The following is a 24,443-nucleotide window of genomic DNA, read 5'->3' on the forward strand; positions in this document are numbered from 1 at the left end:
ATGATGTACAACAACAGCTTACTCGTTCACATTCTGTAAACCCACGTACAAAGAAATATGGAAATATGATTGTTATTGTCCCACCAAGCTACGGACACTCGACAGCGCTAGTACACGGACACCAGGACACACGTTTGCTCGAGGGTGGGGCAGCATTAACACTTGATTTAGGACATCCAAATGTAGCCGATGGGTGGAGTTTTGTTTCTTTCTTGTATTTTCCACCACATCTGTCGATGCGATGAGAACGGCGACGGGAGAGACACTCGGGGGGGGAAAAACACATCACTTAAAAAGTACTAGGAAGAGCTGGAATGACGGGAGGATTCGGAGGACAGGAAAGACGCCTCGTCGTTCCAGATTTGCCGGCGACGCTGAGCAAGAACAAGATTTAGTTACCATTTTAAACTTTTGTCGTACAGTCGGTGAGACATTACAGTCAAAGGAGCGAGGTTTCTCTCAAGGGAAAAATAATCACGTTTGAGACTCAAACCTCTCTCGTCCATAAGAAAATACCAAACATCCATGTGCAAAATTCAATACTTAATAAATCACACAGCGATCAATACCCATAATCAGAATCATCTTTGCTATTTGTTTTTTTTGCTTTTTTTTTTTTTTTTTTTTTTTAAATTAAATCCACAGCAGCTCAGGAAGGTGCTCAAGGAACGAGGGGAAGGAAACGTATTGCTTCTCCGTCGTGGTGAGAATACAGTGTGATTGTAAACATGAAGACCCCGATCTTTACAGACTGGTTGGGATACCTAGTGGTTCTTTACCGCGTCGATCTCAGAAGGAGCGAGTTTCTCTACAGAAGCACCGGTGGAACTACTGAGTGTTGGTCTGATCAGTCCAGAGGACAGAAAACACTGAACAGGAGAGATCTGTATTGCTATGGGAAGGGGTCCGAGATTTATTTTCCTTTTAAAAAAAGTAGTAGAAACACTTCGTTCAATAGGAGAATCACACCTTGTATCAATCAGCAGCCTTTGTCTAAAAATAGTACACACACACACACACACACACACACACTCACATACAACACACTCACACACACAAGCATGCTCACACACACTCAACACCTGCCCTCTGACAAACCCTGGCAAGGGAAGGACAAAGTTACGGAAAAGCCATGCGGGGCAACAAATGCCAATTGAGTCACTTTCCCGATACTTTTCCACACAGTTGTTTAGTGATCGTTTTAAAATGCGCCCGTTTCGGACAGGCGGCGGAGTTTTGTCCTGCGAGGAGCGCGAGGATGGGAGAGAGGCGAGACGGCACGCCGGTTTACAGTACAGACATGTGACGAAGCCTGAAGTGGAGTGGCGGCGGGGGAGGCAGGGGGATGGGGCGACAGTGGGAGTGCTTCTTCGCTTGTTCGCAGTGCGCTGCGGTTGGCATGGCTTGGAGTTCCAGGTCACAGGTACAGGGTCACAGGATCCGTGATGAGGGGGCTCGTACGGTCCGAGAGTCACCGGGGGTTCAGAGGTCGGAGCCCAGGTGCACGCTGATGCTGGGGGAGCGCTGCGTGTGGTTGGGCGCCGGGCTCAGGTAGCCCAGCCCTTCCTCTTGCAGGCTGCAGGAGTAGCGGCCGGCCTCGGAGGCGGCGGCGTGGTTGTTGGTGTGGGGCGCGGCGACGCCGCTGGCCACCTGCTCGAAGGAACGGGAGAAGACGGCGCTGGCGGTGCGCGTCAGGCTGGTGAGGGCCCCCGCTTTGGGCACTGATTGGCTGGAAGTGAGCGTCAGCCGCTTGACGGACAGCTCTGCGTTCTCGCTGGCGGCCCGGCCCGTCATCAGGGGGCCCGCCTCCTTGTCCTTGTCTTTGCTGGTGCGCCCGCCGAGCCGGCACTTCTTCATGGCCTTGGCCCCCAGGTTCAAAGTGGTGACGCTGTTGCTGATGGTGATGGTGGGCGGGGTCACGTCGGGCCCCACGCCGCCCGGCCAGACCCCTTCGTCCACCTCGGAGATATCCATCAGCTCATCCGGGGAACCCAGATCCACTGCGTCTGCGACACAGACAGAGAGGCAAACAAGCGAGCGTGAAACCAGGAGCAGAGGAACCGCGGCGACCTCCTCTGTAATCCACTCAAACTTCTCAAAAAACGATTATCTTCTCAAAATGAAACACTGGGGATTAAATTTTCCTGCACAGAAGTTTGCATGGATGACAGAGGAGTTCTATCGGCGTCCAGCAGGTGGCGCCTTCATACCATGACCTCGGTTAAGAGGCGGCTTCGCCACCTGACTGGACCCTTGTTAGTAGATCAAGCAGAGCGGAGACACCAGTCAGTGGCTTAGAGGCAGAGGAGTGCATGTTTCATCCCAGAGGCAGGAGAGGACGGCGGCTAAGAGCACAAAGCCCGGGAAAGACCACGGAGGAAAGGTCGAGGAAAGCAGACGGAGGCGGAGGAAAGTACGCCCTACTCCTCTAGAGACACACAGACACCTGTCCTGCTGGGTTTAACTCATGCATCCGAGGCCGTGTGAGCAGCCAACCACCTGTAAACTCACAGAGATGCTTTTTGATGCTATCACTGCAACAGAACACCAGAGAACAGCTGATGTGCAGATAGGCAGGCCTTGCTTCTCATGGTCAGATTCAGTATTTAGAGAGGATTCAAAGGAAAGAAAGAAAATAGGAACTAAAATCAATCTGAAGACCTGCATATCTTCCTCCAGCTTGTAGCTACCAGTCAGAAGGAAGTAATCTGTCGAGGCGCAGCAACGAGAGCAAGAGCCAAAAGAACAAGCTTTAAGTTTCAAGGTCATCCGGGTTTTATTTCACTGAACGGAGGAATCGATAATCAAAGAGTTTGTTATATCGATTGTAAAATGTTCAAAATGTGGCATTTTGCCCCCCTCCCCCCCTCTGCTGTACAATCTTCCCAGTTTGCATTGTCCATCTGGATAATATTCATTTAGAATATCAATAAAGAATAAAAATGAATGTCGACATAACCCCACTATATAAGTATTTCTCCATACTGTGTATAATGTTATTTGCTCAGGTAGAAGACATTTTCCTGCAATTTCATCAATCAGAAAACTCTTCCTGAATCACAGCACAATCAGAGAGCATCGACACAATCACGGGTGTTAAGAGATTTAGAGAGAGAGAAAAAAAAAACTTTTGATTTGATTTTGCCAAAAAAAAAATACAGGGATTGTAATCTACTGTGCCTAAGATTTTTTTGTAGGTTCTGGAAAGAATCAGCAGCTTATTCAGCAGATCAGCAACAACCGCTCCATCCAATAAAGAGTCACATCTGCGTTGCAGACGTTCGTGGTCTTAAACCCAAAAACTGCATCTACACTTGAGAGGGAAACAAACCCTGTAGATCACAAACTAAATGTTGAACAACATCTACAAGCTGTAAGTCAGATGCCTTTTGACATTTTTAAACTGATTTAATTCAATTTCTACACTATGAATTCTTTTGCTTATTTTGACATTTTTGACAATTACGCAGCGTGGGGGCAATTTGTTTAAAAAAACTGTGGCTGAGAGTTCAGTGATAAAGCAGGTAAATGATTTAAATACCTGTAGCCCTCAGTCATTTTAGACCTGTTTAATCGATGTTGTGCTTTCCACTTCATTATTTTCCCCAGAGAGACTTTACATCATCCTGAGGATGTGATCCAGTCAGGCACGTTTTATTAAGATGAATTCATAACGAAGTTATCGATCTGTTATTCACTGAAGTCTTGAATCATTTATTTAGTGTCGGAGCAGCGTGGCAGGAGATCGCTGTGAAGAAGCTCGAGCCACAAAGGAGAGAGTGAATGAATGAATGGATGGATGGATGAAGATGGAGAGACGGGTGAGAGGAGCGGTGCGGTTAGGTAAAGACAGGTTTGTGGAGCCCGGTGCAGAAGGTAAGAGGGGGAAGTTGTCATGCAGCGTTTTAGACCACACCCCCACACACGGTTACCTAGGCCACCCCGGGGGTGGGGCGGGGGGGAGGGGCTGGACCTTAGTACTGGCTCCTCCCTGTGGAGGCCGACCCAGAGCCCTCATTCTCCACCATTCGCCTCACAGACTTCTGCCTCCTGACCTCCTGACCCCGTGTGGCGGCGTCGTGACCCCGGGGGTCCAGGCTGACCTCGGAGGCGCTGCCCGACGTGTCGCCGTCGGAGCGTGGCCGCAGGGAGTCTCCGTTGGGCATTCGCTCGCCGCTCACGCCTGTCACACTGATCTCGGGGATGGCCACGCCCCCCAGCGGAGCCTCACTGTCTACACTCACCTCCTGGGACTCTGGTTTGGGGGGGAGGCATGGAGGAGGAGGGGGAGGGGGTAATGGGACAACACACAGACATGTATATATGTGGAGACACACACACACACACACACACACACACAAACACACGGATGGACAGACGACAAACAGGAAGCCATGTGCACAGACGCACACGGCCAGAGAGGAGACGCACGGAGGCCATCCACGAAACGGCAGACGAAATAAAAAAAGAAAAGAAATCATAGTGATCAGAACACAACACATGGTCAAAGTAAAGGCTGCATGGAGATGAACACAACACACACACACACACACCATCTAAATGGAAGTGCAGTTCATGCTGGATCACCACTCACCCCTACGCAATTATTAATATTTAATAGAGTTTTCCACCGTCGTCTGCTCGCGACAAAGGCTTTCTGCCTAAGTAAGCAGCGCTAATGAGGACTCAGAAGAGCAGGAACAGTGACGGGAAGAATGGAGGTTCGGGGTGAGATGAAACCTGCTCATTAAACTTGCTGTTACTAAACCAAAAAGGCTGTAATTTACTCGACTTTTCTGCAGTCTGTGAAAGGAGAGACACTTTTTTCCACTTCATGCCACTAATAGGATCTCGTGATTTTGCTTAATGGAGTTCGCAATAAAAGACGGGATCATCTGAGTGGATCTGAACAGCTGTTAATCATCGGTAATTACAACTTATTACTTGGTGTTGGAATAAACATGCGCCAGAGAAAATTACCGAACCTCTCTATGCATCGATACTGACAGTTGTGCTAAAACACTCCAGAGACGATCTGGAACGTGCAGTCAGTCCTCCGGGATCTGGATTAACTTTTACTCTCAATTAAAGTGACTTATTTTTCCTAATGTCTCCACTGGGGGGGCTGCACTGTGAGGACGGGAGTTATAATGTAACGCCGAGCTCTGAAACTCAGCGGCAGAAGGCAGTAATGCTCGCCGTCAAAAGATTAGTGGTGCTGCGGTGAAAGCAGCCACTTACATGTTAGAACGAACAGCATCTGCATGAAAGCCATGCTGTGAGGGAATGTTTGTCAAACTACTTTAGACTGATTTTTTATTCCTTCAGAATTTCTCAGGTTTTCTTCTCTAAAGATATTGTAAAGTAAAAAGATTTTAAGGATTTCCTGATACGTTTTTGTGCTATAATTAAGAGGACTTTAAAAGTAAACTCTACAAACATTCCTGTCATCGTCTGGTTGAGCTCAGCTGAGATCAAACTCCGGCTGGCAGGAGTCACGCAGCGGCTCTGTTGCTGTGTCACCATTGGTCGCCGTTTCTTCACCGACTGATGTTGTATTTTGTAACACGCTTCATTTAATCTGCATTCTACTTCAAACACTGTTCATTTACTCCGACTTTCTGTTTTCCATTGTCGCGTTGAACCTGCGTGCAGGACTGACTGTTCCTGTTTGATCTGTCGCCGTGAAATCTAACAAATCAGATCAGAAGGTGTTGTTTCAAGTGAGCAGATTATTAAAAAAATAAATACATAAAAATGGAGGAAAAACAGCGTGGCCTAACAGGCAGAGGATGGGAACTCTCCGAGCTCAGGGGACTGGAGGATGATGACGACACTTAAAACACCACGATGACTGTCAGACGGTGAAGTGGGTGGATGAATAATAACGAGGTCTGAACCTCAATCTCTCTCCTCCAGACAGGACGTCGTTCTTCCTGCTTTTACTTTTTATTCAAGTTTACAGCCATGTTTTAAAATTGATATTAAAATAAATCTTCTCACACACAGAGTTCCGTGTCACACTCTCACTTTGTTTTGTCTTTTTTTTTTTAATTTCCCGTATGCGCGTCTTACCGTGTCTCTTCCAGCGGTGTCCTCTGATGGAGAGGGAGGTGACTGCGTTGCGGGAGATCCTGGAGGCGGTGGGCGTGATCTCCACCTGGATGCTCCGTGCACCCTCCTTGTTGTTGCTCTTGAGTGCTGCTCCGTGCAGCGAGGACTTGATGGCATTACCCACCTGAAGGCACGAAGAGGTTTGCTTCAGATCTATAAGTCAACGCTTTACCTCTTTACTCCTATTTAAGATCCAGGTTAAATTATCACCTGTATATTGCAGTTATAAGAGACAGATTTACAAAGTTGAAGAACAACAAAACTACATAGAAATGTCTTGAATTTGGTCAGTCAAGCAAAGAAAAAAAAACAAAAACAAAAAAAAAACACACAGATGGATCAGAAATTTACAAGTACACAGTGAAGCTCTGCTCATGAGACTACACCACCAACATCTGATTAATCGTCACTTTTACACCAGAGTTGTGCAGAGGGCTGACTGCAGGAGCACAGCGCCGACTGACAAAGTTGCCCAGACGAGTGATGTAACACAAACAAAAATGATTTTTTTTTTTTCTGTTCCTCTCTATGAAACGCGGTTTCACAAGTCTTTATGTAATAAACTCTGCTCGGCTGGAAATCCTCAAGTGACACTCGGACTAATTATTGGTGTAAGCGGTGAATACGTAACATGAGGTAGAGAGCATGGTAATCACAACACAGCATGCCTTTTGTGCTGGTCTCACGAGGGACCCCTCATTAAGCGAGGCTAAGCTAGCTGCAGCCTGCGGTATTCGGCTTTCAAGACGGAAACACGGCATCCTGAAGGGTTGCGGGATTTCATCCGGCTCACAAAATGTCGATCGCACATCTGTCCATTTATCCCGAGGCCAGTGGCAAGAATTCAAACGCTGTGCGTTTTGACTGTTGTGCACGAGCACACCTTGACTTGTGTAGTAATGCTGTAAGCTGAGGCTCAATCTGCTACTCCCTGGGCCTCAAGGATTACAGCTTAACGGAGCAGAGTGGAAGGCATGTAAATAATCTAGTGGGATTACACTGTGCTTCAGTCTCTGACACACATACACACACATACGCAGCGGCGAGCACAATGCACTGTACTGTGTATGAATCAAAACCACAGGTCAGCATGTGCATCTCAATCACATGTTCTGTTTCAGACACACAACACACACTGAAAAACAGTAAAGAGAGATGTGATATTGACGTGAAACTGGCGACACACTCACCAGGAGAGCCTCGGGAAACAGCTCGAGCTGGGCTCGATACAAGACATCATCCAGGGCTTTGGACCCCAGTTCAACTTCACCGTTACACCTGCACACAGTCAGAAAGAAGCACCAACAGCAAGTTCGGATGTCAATTTATTAATACATTTCAAACACTGTGTGCTGCAAAAAGAGACTTTACAGCAAAACTCAGTCTCATAAATTCTGTGTCTGTGTCTGCAGGTGTGTGTGTCAGGTGTGTGTGTGTTTGCTCACAAAGCGTAGTGGATCCCCGTGATGAGCTGAACCAGAAACTCGGACGTGACCGTTAGCCGTGTGCTAATGCCTTTGTAGCGCCTCATCTGTTGTCGTGGGTAGCCACATATACACACCCTGGAGGACGACCGACAACAACGGGAGAAAAAAAAAAAAAAAAAGCGTGTATGAGTGAGAAAAAGGGAAGCGGAGAAGCCACTAACGGTCCGTTCTGTTGCATTCTGCACTGACGCAGTGGACTTCTCTGCAGCGAGCTGGTATGAAACAACAGCAACGACACGCAGAGGTAACAGTAGTACATCTGTAGCTGCTGAGGCCGTCACATTAAACTGATGCAAACTGTGGAGGGGAAGTCAGAGCTGATGACTTCTTCTTCAACTGACGGCTTATCAGAGCAAAGCTCAGCTGGAGTTGGCAGATTACCAAAAATCACAGAGGTGGGACGTCTGTACAGCCCTACACTGAATTACCTTATCTTGATTCTCTTAGGAGGAAAAAAAAATCATCAAGTAATGGTAAAAATTCTGCAAACCAGCAAGTAAGAGTGGGTTGTGGAAGAAGCGTCCAAATGAAAACACGATGACAGAGACGCCGCCAAAGTCACAGTGGAAAAACAAGCGTGCTGGCACGAAGCCCTGGAGTCCGAGAGCCAAGTGACCCACAAATGTGATGTGCAGTGTCTGTCCCGTACCTGGAGCTGAGCTGGCAGAGCGACTGCAGGGAGGTGGAGGTCATGTAACTGAGAGCGGCGTTGTAGCACAGCAGCAGGAAGGTCAGCACCTCGAACCTCAAAACACAAACACACTTGATTTTGCACGTCATCTTCAACTACATTACAAAAAAAAAAAGACCACAAACTTTAACCTATCCATGTGGAAATGCACATGTAGCTGAACTTCGATCATTATTACTGCTATTTGAATGTATTTGAATAGACTGAGGGATTATTGAGTGCTTTATGAGAATAACCAGCTCATTAGGTCCAGCAGCATTTTTAGAAATTTCAGTCATGCCGAGGGGATTATATTTAAGTATCTTTGCATAATCTTAGAAACCAGACTTGTTTTGTTGTCTCAAAACTTCTTAAGGGTCGCTGGTTATTTTCGGTATGCGGCTATTTCGAAATAGTGTTGTAGGGCTGTAACAAAAAAAAAAAAAAAAAAGAGAGAGAGAGACAGAGAGAGGAAAAAAAGAAGCGGATGTTCAGCACACCTCCAGACTTTTGTCATGGCTAATATGAATTAGAAAAACCCCGACAGCAGTACAATAACATCAAGTCCAGCAAAGCAAAGACGACTGCCACGGGCCATCGCTGGGGCCGAGAGTGCACGAGGTAAAATAATGAGCCGTGACAGCAGCTAAACTCGGCCTCTTCACACAAGTTTTCCTGACTCCGTTTCAGGCATGTGACGCTGTAGATGGTAACTGTGATTTCTAGGCATGCTTTAAATCTGAGCGTGCACTGATAGGGAGCTCCACAGGCGTTTCTCAGTCAGCCTGTCCTGTGCGATGGCTGCCGCCTGCTCAGCGTGTCGCTCACGGTGGTGGACGCTCATACCTGTTTTGTGCCGTAAACGTTTCTCTCTGGAGGTGAGGCCCGCTGTACACAACCCTCCTCAGTCCGTGGTTGGCTAGAGCTCCTTCTGTGAGGGCCATGGAGCCGATGGCAGAGGGCTGAAGGCCAAGAGACGCTTATTTAACTAACTGTTTCTTGAAGGCTGCTGGTTCAACTCTGTGCAGACTCACCTCGTGGTATACTGAGGGTTTGGAGAGGGAAGGAACAGTGAAAGATAACACTTTACTTTGTCCATCTTTGTCAACTATTTCCTGTAAGAGAGAGAGAGAGAGAGAGAGAGAGAGAGACAGGAAGAACATTTTGAAGCGGGTGGGAAGAAAAAAAACCCCTCTTATGTTGTGTGTGTGTGTGTGTGTGCGCGTGTGTGTGTCCTTAACCTCAGAAGAGCGTGTGGTGATCTCTGAAAGCGCACCTCCTCTGTTTAGTGTGGGTGTTTGTGTGTGCACCTCAGGGTTTCCTCTCTACGCTCGCTCTGTTGTGTGCATTGGCTTATTTGTGTATACGTTGTGAAAACACACCCCGGGGTCTCGGCGCCCCCTGTGTTGGACGATAATGTCAAACGTATTAATGGCAACATGGCGGCACGTTGAGTGACAGCTGACCTATTCTCATATTCACAGAGGAAGTTGGGAGACGCTGCACTTTGCTGATAGATGGGATGGATGAAAATGGAAGTGGAGACACTTAAATAATTACATGTGCAGGCGCCTCTGCTCATGGAGGATTATGGGTATTTGTGAGTCCATCCATGATGTGATAGGAAATTCAGTGTTTCAGTTCCACTTTTTCCTCAACTTTTATTTCCTTCAGTGCAACGAGGAGAAGGAAATCCTTCAGAACTCATGATCCTGATCCCAGAAATAGCTGAGCGGTTAAGTGGCATGCTGTGAAATGGCATGATTACACACACCAGCATGAGACCGAGGACATCTCTACTGTTCGCTTGACTTCATCACATTAGACAAATGACATGAAAAAGAGGAGCAAAGCTCTTTCTAGTGATAATACACACAAAATTACAACTGAAAATCCCAGACGGCGATAACGACGTCTTCATCTCCTCCCCTACCAGATTGTAAATGCCCAGCAGCAGGGCCTCGATGCAGCCGGAGGTGTGGGGGTCTCTGGCGGCGCTGGCGGACAGGAGGCTCCACAGGAGCTCTGGCAGGAACTGTAGCGTGAAGCGCGCAGCTGCGGCTCGCCACTCCGGTAAAACTCAAACAACTGGTGACACACTGGCTCCAGCAGCTGGGGGGAGAAGAGTGGCAAAGGAAGGCGCAGAGCTCCAGCATCAGTCTGGACTTATTTATTTTAATTCAATGAGTTTGAATAAAGTCCTTCAATCAGCAGTGGTTCAAAAATAAGACTAACATTTTGCCTGAAATTATAGTCAATAAAGTGGGGTTGTCTTATGTTTAGAATCAAACATTTAACTCCTGAGGTCATGGCGAGTTCTGCATAAGCCTTTCGAAACAAGAGGAGCATGCCGGCTCCACAAAGACAACAGAGCTGGTCAGACGTCAGCACGGTGAGCAGTGACTTGGCGATCACTGAGGAGTGAGGAGGAAGCTATAAACGCATAAAGCTGCTGACAAAAATGCTGCATTTCAAATGTTTTGGACGACGCACTACGGGAGTGGAGCAAGAGAAGAACGACAGCTGGAATATAAACTGGCGAGGCAGGAGATCTGTGTGGTGAACAGGTTGAGGACTCCATATATACTTTATGTCTCCATATAATACTTTACTTAGTCAGGAGGAAACATCAGAGAAGTTCTGCAAAACAACGTTCCTGCTCAGGTACTTGCAATCCAGTGTTCAGTTTGAATAACAGGTGATTGTGTATACATACGTCACTGTAGTTCTCGCGGATGACCTTGTACAGCGCAGGAACCAGGGAACCTTTGTCTCTTAGCGAGGCAGCATAGGTGGAGACGGCACTGTCAGGGAGGGTCTGAAACACACACAAACAGCTGAAGTTTGATGCACCACAGACTTCAGTCTGACTAGCAGTCTAAAAATAAGCATGCTGTGTGAGAATGTAAGAGGTGAGAACTAAATAACCGGAGATTTGTTGATGCGGGATAAATTTGATCTGTTCAAACTTGACACTGAAGCATAAATGCATCAGATACAGTTCAGGACACATGAGAGATTCAGCCAGGAAAGCAGGCGAGGATCTAGTCTCTATATTAATACGGGAACTGGTTGGTGTCCTCTGAACAGCTCCAGACAAGAGTTCAGCTACAAATGATTCTTAATAACGTTTAAGCCTAAAGAGCACTGTATATGTTTCAAGGGGTTAACTTCATCGAGAGGAGACGCCCGAGTGATCTTCACATATTCCCACGGATAAATCGCCTCTGCTCCTTCGCTGCCGTCCTGACGAAGCTGCAGTTTCGATACCAGTCACGTATCTGTGTCTGCTCACGTCTGAGTGGGAGCGTGTAATTTTCCAGGAATAGGCACTTCGGAGAGAGTGTTTTTTTTCCTTTTTAATATGTAAGAAATAACTCAGAGGATAATGGAGAGAAGCAGAGAAGGCACTGCATGCAGATCACAGGTATGGGCTTTCCAGGACAGCACAAAAAAAAATGGAGGTAAAGCATTACCTTAAACTCTGACAGCCATTCCTCCACCACTCCTTGGTCCATAGCCAACATGTTCCCTCATCTGCAGTGGAGTCACCTCTACCTACAGGAGGGTATAAATAACACGCTTTAGTATTGACAGCTTATCAACACGCACAAAAACAAGAAGTCAAAGCTGGAACGGTGCTCCTTCCGTGTTTACCCGTCCTTTAAGGTTTGTTTTTCCACCTGTTGACAATGTTCTGCTACAAACGCAAACAGTGCCGCGGGTGTCAATACTACCAAAGAGAATCTTCTCCTCCTCCACTCGCCTCCTGTTCCCCTCTTCTCCCCCCAGCACACACACACACACACCTCTGCAGCCAGTAGCTCCTCAACTTAGGCTCACAACCTGCAAATCACCCACACAGAGAAGCCTGGCTGCCTTCACAGTGGAAGCAGCGATGAGGAACAAGCATGGCACAGCTGAAGCTCGCTGAACAGGCAGTACAGCTTGGATGTCTATAAGCAGAAACGGAGGGTAAAAGAGGCCGTCCGTTCTCTACCTTGTTGCACGTTTTAGAACAAAATCCCAGTTATTTGTCACGACACTCGCTGGCTGCATGTCCATGCCCACCTTCCCTCTTTTTCTGGTCAGTGTTTCTCTTTTTGTGCGATTTTAATTCTCACTCTGTTGTAATACAGAAGCAAGAGAAAGAAAAAAAAAAAAGAGGTATTTTAACCACACTTCAAAACAGCTTCCACACTGTGGAAATAATAAGGACATAGAAAAGTATATCCTTTCATGGAAAAGTCTGTATTCAATCAAGCACTTCTGTTTGATTGTAGATAACAATGGCGTAATAAACTTCATGTGGCGACATCTCTTGAGTGCTGATGCTGCTGGAGCTCAATTATCTTTGCCAAGATCATTCATGTGAATCGGAATATTAGACAGACTACTACATTATTCTTCCACAGAATCAAAGAAACGTATATTAATGACAGTTTAACGTTTACACAACTCAAGGCAACAGGAGTCGACAGCAACACTGTGTCAGACAGTGATCGCATCTTATTTCATGGCGGATTTTCTCCGTCTCACACCAACGGCTAGTTGTTGTTTGAGCACTGGATTCTTGAATATCTTCAAACTGAGGTTTTGTTTATGAATGTTTTCTAATGTTTAATGCTATAACTATCCATCCAGCAGTCAAGAAATGCATATCAAAATTCAAGGTTAAAACATGAGGACTGAAATCTATTCGGATTAGGACTGTATGATATGATGCAAACATGCAAAAATGCTTTCAATAAAAGTGATAACACTGTTTGAACTGCTAATATCTTGGTGCTTCAATATATGTTCTTCTACATAACAGTGCTCTTTTTCTTGCCCCTAATTTACAACAGTTGTGATCGGATCTCGTCTTTTATTGGCATTTTTTTTTCTACCCATTTGCAGTTTTTTCATATATTGTTTTCTTTGATTTGTGGCGCCTCTGACTTCTTCCATTTGACCAGGTATAAAATAAATAGAGCTGTCCTTCAAAAGAAATATTCCTGAATAAATGACACTCTGAATTTGCGGAGTAGTAATCATGCACCCTGCAGGGAAACAATTTACTGCAGTTGAGTCATTTTTTTGTGACATTGCATTTTATCGGCAACAACAATACCTTTGCAATATATTTTGCCGCCCCTAACATCTTTTCCTGCGGTGCTGTGAAACCCCAGAGAGGAGACTCTTTAACCAGGACCAGAAGCAGTCTGTGCCTCTGCTGAGAGCTTCATCTGTGCACCTCTCTGAGGATTTATCCGATTTCACTGGGGAATTGTCGCGTCTCAGTTGGTTCTGCATTCTCAAACTGCAAGTACAAGGCTAAACACAGGCTGCAAGTCCATGTTTGGTATGTCTCGTACACCAGCTAAAAAACTAAAGAGGGAGGAATAAGTCCTTCTCATACGTCATGCAGAAACATTGCTGGGATGTGGACTCCGGACGGGATAATTATGTCTTTTCAGGCTCCCCCACTTTCTGCATTTCACTGAGGGCAGAAGTTGCACACACGCACTCCGAAAGTAATGTGAACTAGCTCATGAGCAGAGCTGGATCGGGAGATAAAGTAAACATATTCTGAGCTTGGAAAATTACAGAACATGAAATTAGATCTCTGATGTTAATAAATGTAAATATTCCAAAAACTGTGTGATAAAAGGAAAGACTTGATGGTTGTTGTCCCATTATTATTCAGATTGTCCATTTACTCATCTTCCCACGCATCATTTCTTTTCTCTCAACTTTCTTCCCTCCTTCTGTATCCAGATGCGGTTTTTTTTCCCCCAATTATTCTGGTGCGGGGTCTCTCCACGGCAGCCAGGTGTCTATTTATGGACTGTACCAATAACAGGAATGACAGGGGAGGAGGGGAGCTGGTGACTCATGAAATCGGAAAGGATTATAAAGCGGAATAGCCTCCATTTAGAGAAATTAGTCCTTTGTGGCAGCTTGTTGTTCTGTTCCTTCACACTGCGGAAAACGGCACAGAGCGCAGCGATATCTAACACAAGCATATGGCTTTTAATGGCAGGCTTACTTGAGTAAGAAAATAAAGGCTGTGTGTTGGAGTGAGGATGACTCAGCCTGGGTAAGAGGACAGATTCTCCTCCTACGGAGTCACTTTTTAGAACATCAACTCTCTCCACGCTGGTGTCTGTGGGCGTGACATCTGCATCTGCACCTAGAAGCATGCTGGGAGGACGAAAATGAGCATCTGGACATCATGACGCCCACCTCTGCGATATACCTGCCCTCAAGAAAAAAGCAACCGGAGAGAAACTACAGTGACCTAAAGTCAGAAAGTGGTATGAGAGAGTCAAGCTGCAATATGAAAGGCTGGATTTCTGGAGTGGCCCGATGATATGTCAGAATCTGATGTAATAACATGAAAGCATGAATCCTTCGTGTCTTGTGTCAACTGTTTTCACACGACTTATGCAACCGTATGTCCACGAATATTAAATCTGTCAAGCGCTGATGTGTCACACACCACAATAGATTCAAAATCAACTTCACAGGTCACTTCACTGTGTGAGTGGCGAAGCAGCGCCTTCCATTTTGAAACATTCGCTGACGGTTCAGTCGACGTGCCAGCTGGTTGACTGGACCGAGCAGCTGACCAGTTAACAGATCAAGGCAGATCAATAATTCTTGGAATTTTGAGGACTTTTCTTTTAAGTTTGAAGTTGTGGAGGTATTTTCTAACACCAAAAAACGTTAAAAAAAAAAAAAAAAAACGCAGAATATCAGTCGCAGGTTCGTCAATAGAGATAAACGAGCTGAAGTTACTGGTGTTATCTTCGGACATCGCACCACGCACAGCAGACATACGCAGAGGCTGACCCAATTTAACAAGGGCAGACACAGGGTGACACTGGGTCGCCACAGTTTTAAAACAAGTGAGAGTTTTATAATGTTCGACAGTTTCAGATGTGTGACAATTTTAGAAGTTGCGTATCAAAAGCTTCAAGGTTATTCTGACAAAGATGGAGTGTAGTTTATTTATTTCAGAGTTTTTTTTTTTCTTTCATGGTCTTTTAAAAAACAGTCAAGTTGCCCTCAGCAATCTTCATACAATAACACTGCACTCAAAACACCAGACTAAAGACAAAAACCTTCAGAATGCAGCATTTTATCATGTTGTTTATTGACTAAACGAACTTGAAGGGTTTTCTCTTTTGGTCGAAACTGCCATCATCATTACTCACAATTTATCCGACCATCAGAAATCTCTACATAGTTTATCATCAGAACGGCAACAATAACCACCTCACATGAGCGACGGATTAAAAAATTAGAGATTAACATCAACAAACCAACAGAACTAAATGCAGCTATTCTACAGTCGTCACTACGCAACGCTTCACAATGTTATTCTAACAAATACTGTTCTGCTTGAAGAATATTCAATTTCTTACTCGATAAATACATTTAATCAAACTTATGAAATAATGAGTTTTCTAATCAACACCTCATTGTTCAGTAAATTGTTTCACCTCTGCTAGTGCAACAACTGTAACTAAAATGCACCGAGGAAAAGCTCATTAAAGGGGCTGCTCATCTGTGAAATATGATCATTTAAAATAAACCCGTGTTGATACCACAAGAGACAGTAACACAAACAGTGCAGATTGCTCTGCCTCAAAGGTTTGTAGCTTACATCGACACACTGCAGGTGGACACAATCATCTGGGAGAGGAAATAGAAAACTAATTGTTTTAGGAGTGTAATATACAGCATAATCATGTCATTGAGCTGATTTTCAATCTTCTGTCTCGATCTGGAAAACTTGTAAGCCGTCTCTACTGCGCTGCGAATAATGAAGCAGTATTATGGATGAGGGCTGAGTGAAATGAGGATGGATGTGAAAGCAACAAATCAATAAGTGAAGAACAAATAGATGCATATATAAATACGGACAATCAGAGCAGGAAGATAAAGCAGAGCATAAATCAATAGCTAAACAAATTGAGGGATCGTTAAAAGGAAGCACAGAGAATGGGGGGGGTGAAGAAAATGTACGACACCCATGAGGTGGATAACTCAGGAGGAGGGAAGCAACGGCATCGATAGTTCATTAGGTTTCAATTTGCGCTGCACCTCCCAGCCTCTGACAGCCACATGAGAAATGGAAGCTGCATCACACGCCGGTCCCTTGAGGACTCGAGGAAGAAGCAACATGTGAAGTAGCTCGACTGTGTTTTCCAACTTCCTCACGGCTGCGTCCCTCGACGGAGCCGGCCACGAGCCGGACGGCGGAAGGAAATGTGTCATGGATTGCACAAGTGTTTATTCAATGGCTGGTTTGACAAAAACCTGTTCCTGTGAGCTCGCTCAAGTTGACAGCTCATTCCCGCAGAATTCACACCTACACCACAGTCCTCAACTCTCACACACTCCGCACGCACACGCACGCACGCACGACAATGCACACACGCACGCACACACGCACGCACACTAAATGAGCTTACTTCAGACTCCTCCTTCTCCCGAAGACTTTGTCCAGCACAAACAGGTCTCCTTTCAGTTTACATTCCTAATCCTTGTTGTGGAGTTGCATGTCCTGACAGACACTTTCTTGCTAAACACCTGAAGCAGAAACACAACATCGCCACCGAAGCTTTCATTCAGACTGATTCAAAACCCACAACAAAACAGAAGACTCAATTGAAGACATACCTCAGTGGAAAAGCGATCAGAAAACTGAAGAAACCCAAGTGACAAAGAATAAAAGAACACACACGCACACATCCCTCCTTGCTGATTACCTCATTTCCTATTACACACACACTGTGGAAGCTCCTCTTTTTTGAGGAAGCGATCGGGCCAATAGGAGCAGAGGTCTGAATGGAGGAAAGACAGAAAGCAGAGAAATGAATAAGTGGGTGGTTGTGAGAGCGGCCGAGCTGCCCCGGCTGTTTTTCCTGTGGAGCAGGGTGCAGCCACAAACTACTAGTTAGTGAGACGGTGACTGTGATGTTGACACTGCTCAGAACTCAACACTCGAAAGAACTCAACACTACACTGACATGAATGGGGGGAAAAAAAAAAAAGAAGCTGAATAACCCAAAACCAAAGTCTGACTTCAGCTCTTGTAAAAGACACACCCAAAACCACAAACAACAGCTCAACCATGCCAACCAGTATGAAGACAAGGAACCGTAGAAGTAGGCTCCCATGAAACTGATCCCTAAACACATATTTCAAGTTGAAACTGGCCTCCAACAAGGACTGTCTCTTCATTTTAAAAAGCTTTGATCTTTAGACTGACTTTTAATTGAGAATCATCTAACGATATTCTAGATTGTGTCTGACAGCTCTTTCATCACGTCATTTTTACTCCCTTGCAGTAAATTTTATATCATTCTGTAATTAACTGTTATATTAATGAAAATACTTCATGGTACTTCACAGGGATCAGTATTAGGCTCATGAATGATTTGCTTGAATGAACATTGCATTAGCTACCACATCTATGCCAACAGCACACTGCTGGAGATTAAAACTGAATCGGAAGCCAATAACATTAACGTGAATATTGTTTCACATCATTAATTGTATGAAACAAAACTTTTGCGTCTCGAATTTTGGCTCTGCAATCACAGAACACTGTCAGATTTAATGTTGGACTGTAATTCAGTTTAAAATCTGACATTGCGAACACTTAAAAATTAGCATTTTTTTCACATGAGAAATAGTTTGTTGTTAAACATTTAAAAAATTTCAACTGTTTAAAAAATGCTTCTGTTTTCTCAAGATCAGATTATTGTTTACAGCCAAATACTAATTAGATGCTAGAATATTAACTTTCACTAAGAAAAAAGCAGGTAACATTTGTTTCAGTAACTTGTGGAGCTGTTTACAATCTGATGAATCAAAACTATTGAATTATTTACTTGTCAATATTTGACAGGCTATTAGTGTATTTAAAGAGCAGCTAATTAATTGGATATTCTTATTCATAATAAGAAAACTGGTACACATTTCACATAGACCTGTGCTTGTCTATTTTCATTCCTCAGTTGCTCGGTTTATTATGGGCCTGACAGAGCACCTTTAAATAGTGTAACCTGCTTGACAGATTGACAGCTGGTGTACAAATAAAGACTGACTGAGACATGAAGAAAAAGCTGTTTGGGAGCTACTTCGGAGAGCGCGTGGGGTGTCCAAGTAAAGGTGAAAGCAGAGTTAAAGCTGTACTCATAAAGGTCGCCGCCTCTAACCCAGCCAGAGCTCACAGCTTGACCCACCTTCTGTTAACCAGGCCTGTTGAGAGCGATTTGCAGCAGTCACGCGAGTGAAGTGCTTGGTTTGGCATACCTGCTTTCATTTCTTTTGTTTTTTCATGCTGTCTGTTGCTACGTTCTTTATTTGGACCATAGCTTCCCCTGTGGTTAAACCTGTTGCATCATTGCCTCCCACCCTGCTCTTCCTTCAATAGCAGGTTGCCTATAGCTTGGAGGGAAAGGGGCAGGAGGGTTCACTTTTCTAACTTCTGTTTTTTTTTTTTTCTTTCTCACAATCTTATACAGCTACCTGCAGCTATGTAGACATGACAACAGAGTGTGGTTTGTGTGTGTGGTTTTTGCTGCTGAGGGAGACAGATAGAGAGATCTGACAGGGAGGAATCCTCTTATAGCAGCCCACGCTCTCTCTTCTGCTGCCTCTAAGCCAGTGATGCATCTTTGTCCTCTCTTGCCTCTCCTCAAACTCCCTCACTTCCTGCAGCAAGGGAGCCTGAGAAGACTATAATTACCATAATTGATTTTTCAATTTCAACTGGCATTTTTTCTCTCTTCATATCTTCTCTCTTCATTTGACTCAGCTTATCTTATTACAGTTGGTACTATTAATGCGCAGAACCGCAACTTCAATTGAAATCCCCATTTAAGTGCATATAATTGACTGTTCTTCTGAAGACTACGGATGGTGTTAGAAGGGTGCAGCATCTATTACTAGTGGAATATAACATGTATTGTACTCTGTATGTAGATTGCACACACAGCTAAATGAATACGAGAGAGAGAGAGAGAGAGAAAGAGAGAGAGAGAGATTACAACAGTTTCTGAATTGCTGAGATATGTTATAAACCTGCAGGCATGGGTGACTTATGTGACTTTGGATGACAGCAAAGCCTGCAAGATTCTTCCCTGGCACATGACCTGCTGTGCCTCCTTGTCAAAAAGCATTAAGTGGCTCCAGACACTAGCGACCACGGATGCAATACATTAACAACCATGCACTTATGTTATATGCATCCATGCACAACCTAATGACACCACTTAACTGCACACATCCACTCACATAACAAATCTATGTAGTGCTGAAGGCGAAGTCTCCACACAGAACTAAAAGAAGAAAGAAAACCACCCTATGAATCACATCTCAAGCCACAAACTGCACGTTTTTTCATTAATAACTTGCATAACACCACGCTATTGGGTATTCAGTGAAGCAAGAAGAGTGTAGAACACACCACTTTGCCATAGAGCCTGACAGCTGCCAATTGCCACAGGAAAACCCCAGCAGCGGCGAACTGGTTTGAGGATCACATGACAACAAAGTGAAAAATCCTAACAAAGCAAAACGTGTATATGTGTGGTGATTTCTGTTCTTCTGTCGCACTGTAGCACACACGCATACTAATCAAGGGAAGAATACCATCCAAACAGTGCATTGCATCAAAAACATGCAAGCCCAAGTGAATGAATGAGTGTATGCAAATAGAATAAAACACAACTTCAAACATGCTAATCACATATTTACACATGGAACACTTGAGGAATCTGAAGTACACGCTCAGATGGCACCACAGGTATGCAGCCGCAGGTACAAAGTCTGCCTCTGACGGCTGTGATTTCTCTTCTCCAGCAGCATCGATAAGGTCAAACACGTATGAAAACCTCCCCGTCCAACCAGTTGTGTTGTTTCATGTAATCTACCTGATCTGAATGGAAACTACTTGTCCCGTGGCACTGCTATTGAAAACTGGTAACACGAGTCGTGTTTAAACAATAAAGGCTTCTTTTTCATAAAACAGAAGCAGACTGTAACATAGTATTTATCCGTATCAAGGCGTTTGTTAAGCCGTATCAGTGAAAGACTGTAAATTAATCCTCTCTATCTGGGCTTGCTGAATGACTTGGAGCTGTCACCGCGGCTGCTTATAGATTAGCTGGTTAGCTAGCCCCGCTAAAGGCGCGACACCAAGTAATGCAGACTCCTGTTGTGTACTTACTGGCATGCTATCTGTCCGTGGTCTGGTATCACTGTCCCCTCTCGTTCCGATAAGACCCGTGAACAGCTATCGCTCCGCTACTCCATAAATCTTCTCAATAATTCAACAACACCAGCTCCTTCCATCTTCATTACTTTCTCCACTCAGACAACCATAGACGAGGGGACCTGGTCTCCCCTGAGTGACAGCTACTCTGAGCCAATCAGAGAGCGGGATGTAATTGATTCGGCACGCCTTCAAGTTAAGAGCCAATCTGATTGGACGGTACTCTGTGAATTGATAATTTCCATAATCATGGTAGGTTGTCGCTGTCAGCCGCTGATCTTTGACAGCAGACTGATCTCTTAAACGGTTGCTCTAAGATAACCCTATATACATTAAATACATTTTTAATCTGGTTTCTTGTATGTGAACAGTTTGATATACTTGATCTTGACAGTGCCCCAAGAAACCAAGAAACAATAATAAAATAATAAATGAATATATAAATAACAGAATAACAATGAAACAGCCATTAAACCATGTTGTGTCCCTCATATGGGACCTGATGATAACTGATGTCACAGGTTCCCATAATAAACGCATACATTTCTTTAAATCAAGGTTGTTGTTTTTTTTAATTGTCTATCCATTTTCATCAGGAGAGAAATGTGGTTTTGTTGTGCTCTGCTGTCAATTGCCCACTTTGTCACATTAAAGATAAACCCCAAAGCACAACTCTGAAACTGCTTTCCATTGGTAAATAACACATGGCCACTTGACAGTGGCCTTTGGAACAATGGATTTGCCTGAATTAATTATCAAGATTGCATTTGACCATGTGTTTGTTTGCTTTCACAATAACAGGAGCTGGGAAGCTCCCGTTTTTAATCAGTAGATAAATGAGATGGGGCTTCGAGGGATATTAAGATGCAAATCTGCTCCCACAGCATGTTATAGCAGTTAACCATAACATGTGCAAATGTAATTACAAACCTCTACATTGTGTGTGTGTGTGTGTGTGTGTGTGTGTGTGTGTGTGTGTGTGTGTGTGTGTGTGTGTGTGTGTGTGTGTGTGTGTTACATAAGTGATGCATGATTTCTTTTCCTTCACAGCCTGCCTGAATAACCACCATTTTCAAAGTTTAATTACTCTTGTGACAAATCACAGCAAAAAAAAAAAAAAAAAGTAGGAATAATAATATAGAATACAGAAAATGGACAACATTTATTATTTTTGAACAAAGAATTTGGAAAATCTTTGTAGTGATATTTCTGGAAGATAGAGACAAGTGTAACGAATAAGAAGTGAAAAGCAAGTGACCATAAAAGTGAGTCTATATTGCCCCCTGTGTTAGCTGATAAACTTACACACATGGAAGGAAACAAAGGGACACACTCTTAGCAGCAGGCTGAGATTTTAACAAAATTCCTCACGACCTGACAATGTGATTGAAAGAACAAGGTGATGGCAAATCTTCATGATCTTATCATACATGATGTCAAAGGATGTCACGTTTTGAGGCTGTGCATGGCTGCAGATGAGTTGGATTACTGAAGGGGAGAGCATTTCCCTGTTCTTACTCCGGCTGAATGCACTGTGATTGTTGACTTCGAATAAATCCTTTAAAAGATGCATAGACTACAGATGAGCACCAGCTATCTGAGCAGCCTCCGTGAGAACCTCCCCAGCCTGTTGTCTATATCTTTGAGACAACTCCTTTGCTCTCCTCACTTCCTTCATGTCTCCTCCAGGTTCTCGGCCAGTCTTCCTTGCTCTTGGTAACTTTCTGCCGCTCCGTTCACTTGCTTGGCCATCTGATCCTGGCTACGTAGCAGCCAGCCAATCAGCTCCTGCATTGTGGTCCCCTTTGATACAGTGGCCTTGGCATTCTCGGATGTGCCTCTCACTGCATCCTGAGCAAACTGCAGGTGTGGAGGCAGTGGTTGCTCATTACTTTTACCCTCTGATGAGATAGGAAGCACGCTGAGGGAGAAGTCGTAGCCCTTTATCATGAGAGAAACCTTGTATGTGGCCTCTGAAATTGAGAAATGATGATAAAGAAAACAGACAGAAATTAAAGCTGAGGCATACTGTAGACCCACAGCATGAATTGAAAAGTATCATCAGTTTAAAACTCACTTTGCTTTGCTCTGATCTTTTCCACACACTCAGCAAAACTCAAAGTATCTTTCTGAGTACAGTCGCAGCTCTGCTGCAGGTTTCTGATATGCTGGACCATGGCCTCATGGCGTTCTTGTTGCTCATTGAAGGTCTCAGCCACGTCAGAGAAGCGCCGATCCAACTCTGGCACATTCACCCGCCTCATCACCAGCTTTCCAATCCGCTTCACATCCTGAGCATCTGGACATAAATAAAAGGCACAAAAAGCACATCCAGCTCAAACACATCAGCGATGTTGGTGAAGCATCGACAAACAGAGATGAGGTACCGCTGTGTGTGGGACGTGTCTGCCTGGCTGATGCTGCTCCAGCATCAGCAGACACATTGCAGGGCGCTGGTTGCAGGAGAGGCTGCCTCTGGGAAAACAAAAATGAAAAAGTCAGTTTTGATATGAATATCTTTGGTCTTTTTTTCCAGCATGAAATGCACAATAGTGTAGTGGTGAGTAGGGCTGCACAATATTTAAAAAGACCCTAAACTGTGCTGACAAAGGGGTATATTTCACTTCAACATTTTAACATTACAACATACCAGAAGTCATTCCTAAAGTACAAAAAAAATCACATACTGAGAGTGTATTTGCTGCAAGGCATGTCATTATGACAATATTCAATAACATGAATATTTCATGAATATCATGCAGCCCTAGTGGTTTGATATCTCAACACACAGTGAGGATGTGCGCAGATAATGGATCCATTATTTGTGCAAAGATCAGTCTCTCCTTTGCACGTCTTAGAAATTGGTAACAGAGCTCAACCTCAAGCATGCGCATGTTCTCAATTTTACGTAGAAGAAATGTCAGAATCTGGCATGCATATTTTTGTGGTCTGGTTCCTTGGATGGACTCACTAATCGTTTTTCTGTCAGTGCTCAGTCATGGTCTGGGTGGGTGTATGAATAACGTGTTCATTTCTCCAACCTAAACTACAACATGTAGTTCAAAGTGTCTTGTTGAGACCTGTCGATACTACTGGCGCTGAAATCAAATAGTTCATGGATGGCCACACAGTGATTTTTTTTTACAAGTAAAGTAGAGACAGAGATTCTCTTGACAGTTTCTGCTGTTAAAGACATTTAAAAGTCTATAATCTCTTACCTCTCCGCTGTGGCCATCGCGCGTAAAACAGCAACACAGAAAACGGAGCATTTTCCGCAGCCTCGCTGTCTTTCGATCAGTTTTCAGGTCACTTATTCTCGACAATTGTCCTCACAAACCAAACACATTCCACTGTACGTCAGAGTCATGCGGCTCCCGGGGGAGAGATTTCCTGTTTTTCTTTTCTTCTTCTTTACTTTACAGCACCGATAAGAAGCGCGTCAGACAGGTGCGCCTGCAGGTGAAAGGCGCGTTCTCTAAAGATGTTCTTAAATATGCAGCTGTCTTCAATCAATAAAGTATAAAACAGATTTATTAGTAAAGCGAAAAATTTTAATGAAATATACACATCTATATAATATAATTCAATAAAATGAGGTGGGAAACCAAGCACGTGGGGCAAAAACAAACGGAAAGAGTGATTTTTGTTCTTATCCCATAATGATGTTTTGCATCCCATTATGTTTTGTTTTCATTACAAAGCTATTTTCAGTTTTGGGATTTTTTTTTTCATTTTCAAAATCCTTTAATTTTATTATTATAAATTATTTTTATTTTATTAAAAATATTGAGCGTGCTTCATTTTATTGTATTTTTTTAACTACATACCAAAATGATAACATCAATTCTACAAAAAATTATAATGACATTTTCACTTTTATGTTTTACTTGGCAAA

At 44.1% G+C, this 24,443-nt stretch overlaps 2 protein-coding genes across 2 annotated transcripts; both read right to left on the reverse strand.

Annotated features, from left to right (window-relative positions):
- Positions 1 to 597: 597 nt before the first annotated feature.
- LOC115408958 (hyccin) lies at positions 598 to 16,854 on the reverse strand. Its single transcript, XM_030119892.1, is given in 12 exon segments — positions 598 to 2,006; positions 6,076 to 6,238; positions 7,305 to 7,392; positions 7,560 to 7,676; positions 8,251 to 8,346; positions 9,118 to 9,233; positions 9,306 to 9,386; positions 10,205 to 10,323; positions 10,326 to 10,383; positions 10,988 to 11,089; positions 11,748 to 11,829; positions 16,737 to 16,854. Coding segments are annotated over 11 exon segments (1,515 nt in total). The 5' UTR covers positions 11,799 to 11,829; positions 16,737 to 16,854; the 3' UTR covers positions 598 to 1,482.
- Positions 16,855 to 21,708: 4,854 nt separating this feature from the next.
- On the reverse strand, positions 21,709 to 23,905 carry LOC115409677 (uncharacterized). Its single transcript, XM_030120940.1, has 4 exons — positions 23,767 to 23,905; positions 22,936 to 23,023; positions 22,626 to 22,847; positions 21,709 to 22,521 (listed from the first exon to the last, which is right to left on the reverse strand). Exons 1-4 carry the CDS (start codon positions 23,815 to 23,817, stop codon positions 22,223 to 22,225), a joined length of 660 nt encoding a protein of 219 aa, XP_029976800.1. The 5' UTR covers positions 23,818 to 23,905; the 3' UTR covers positions 21,709 to 22,222.
- Between the last annotated feature and the right edge of the window lie 538 nt (positions 23,906 to 24,443).

This window comes from Salarias fasciatus, chromosome 22 (assembly GCF_902148845.1).
Source record: "Salarias fasciatus chromosome 22, fSalaFa1.1, whole genome shotgun sequence".
In the NCBI taxonomy this organism is placed as follows: domain Eukaryota; kingdom Metazoa; phylum Chordata; class Actinopteri; order Blenniiformes; family Blenniidae; genus Salarias; species Salarias fasciatus.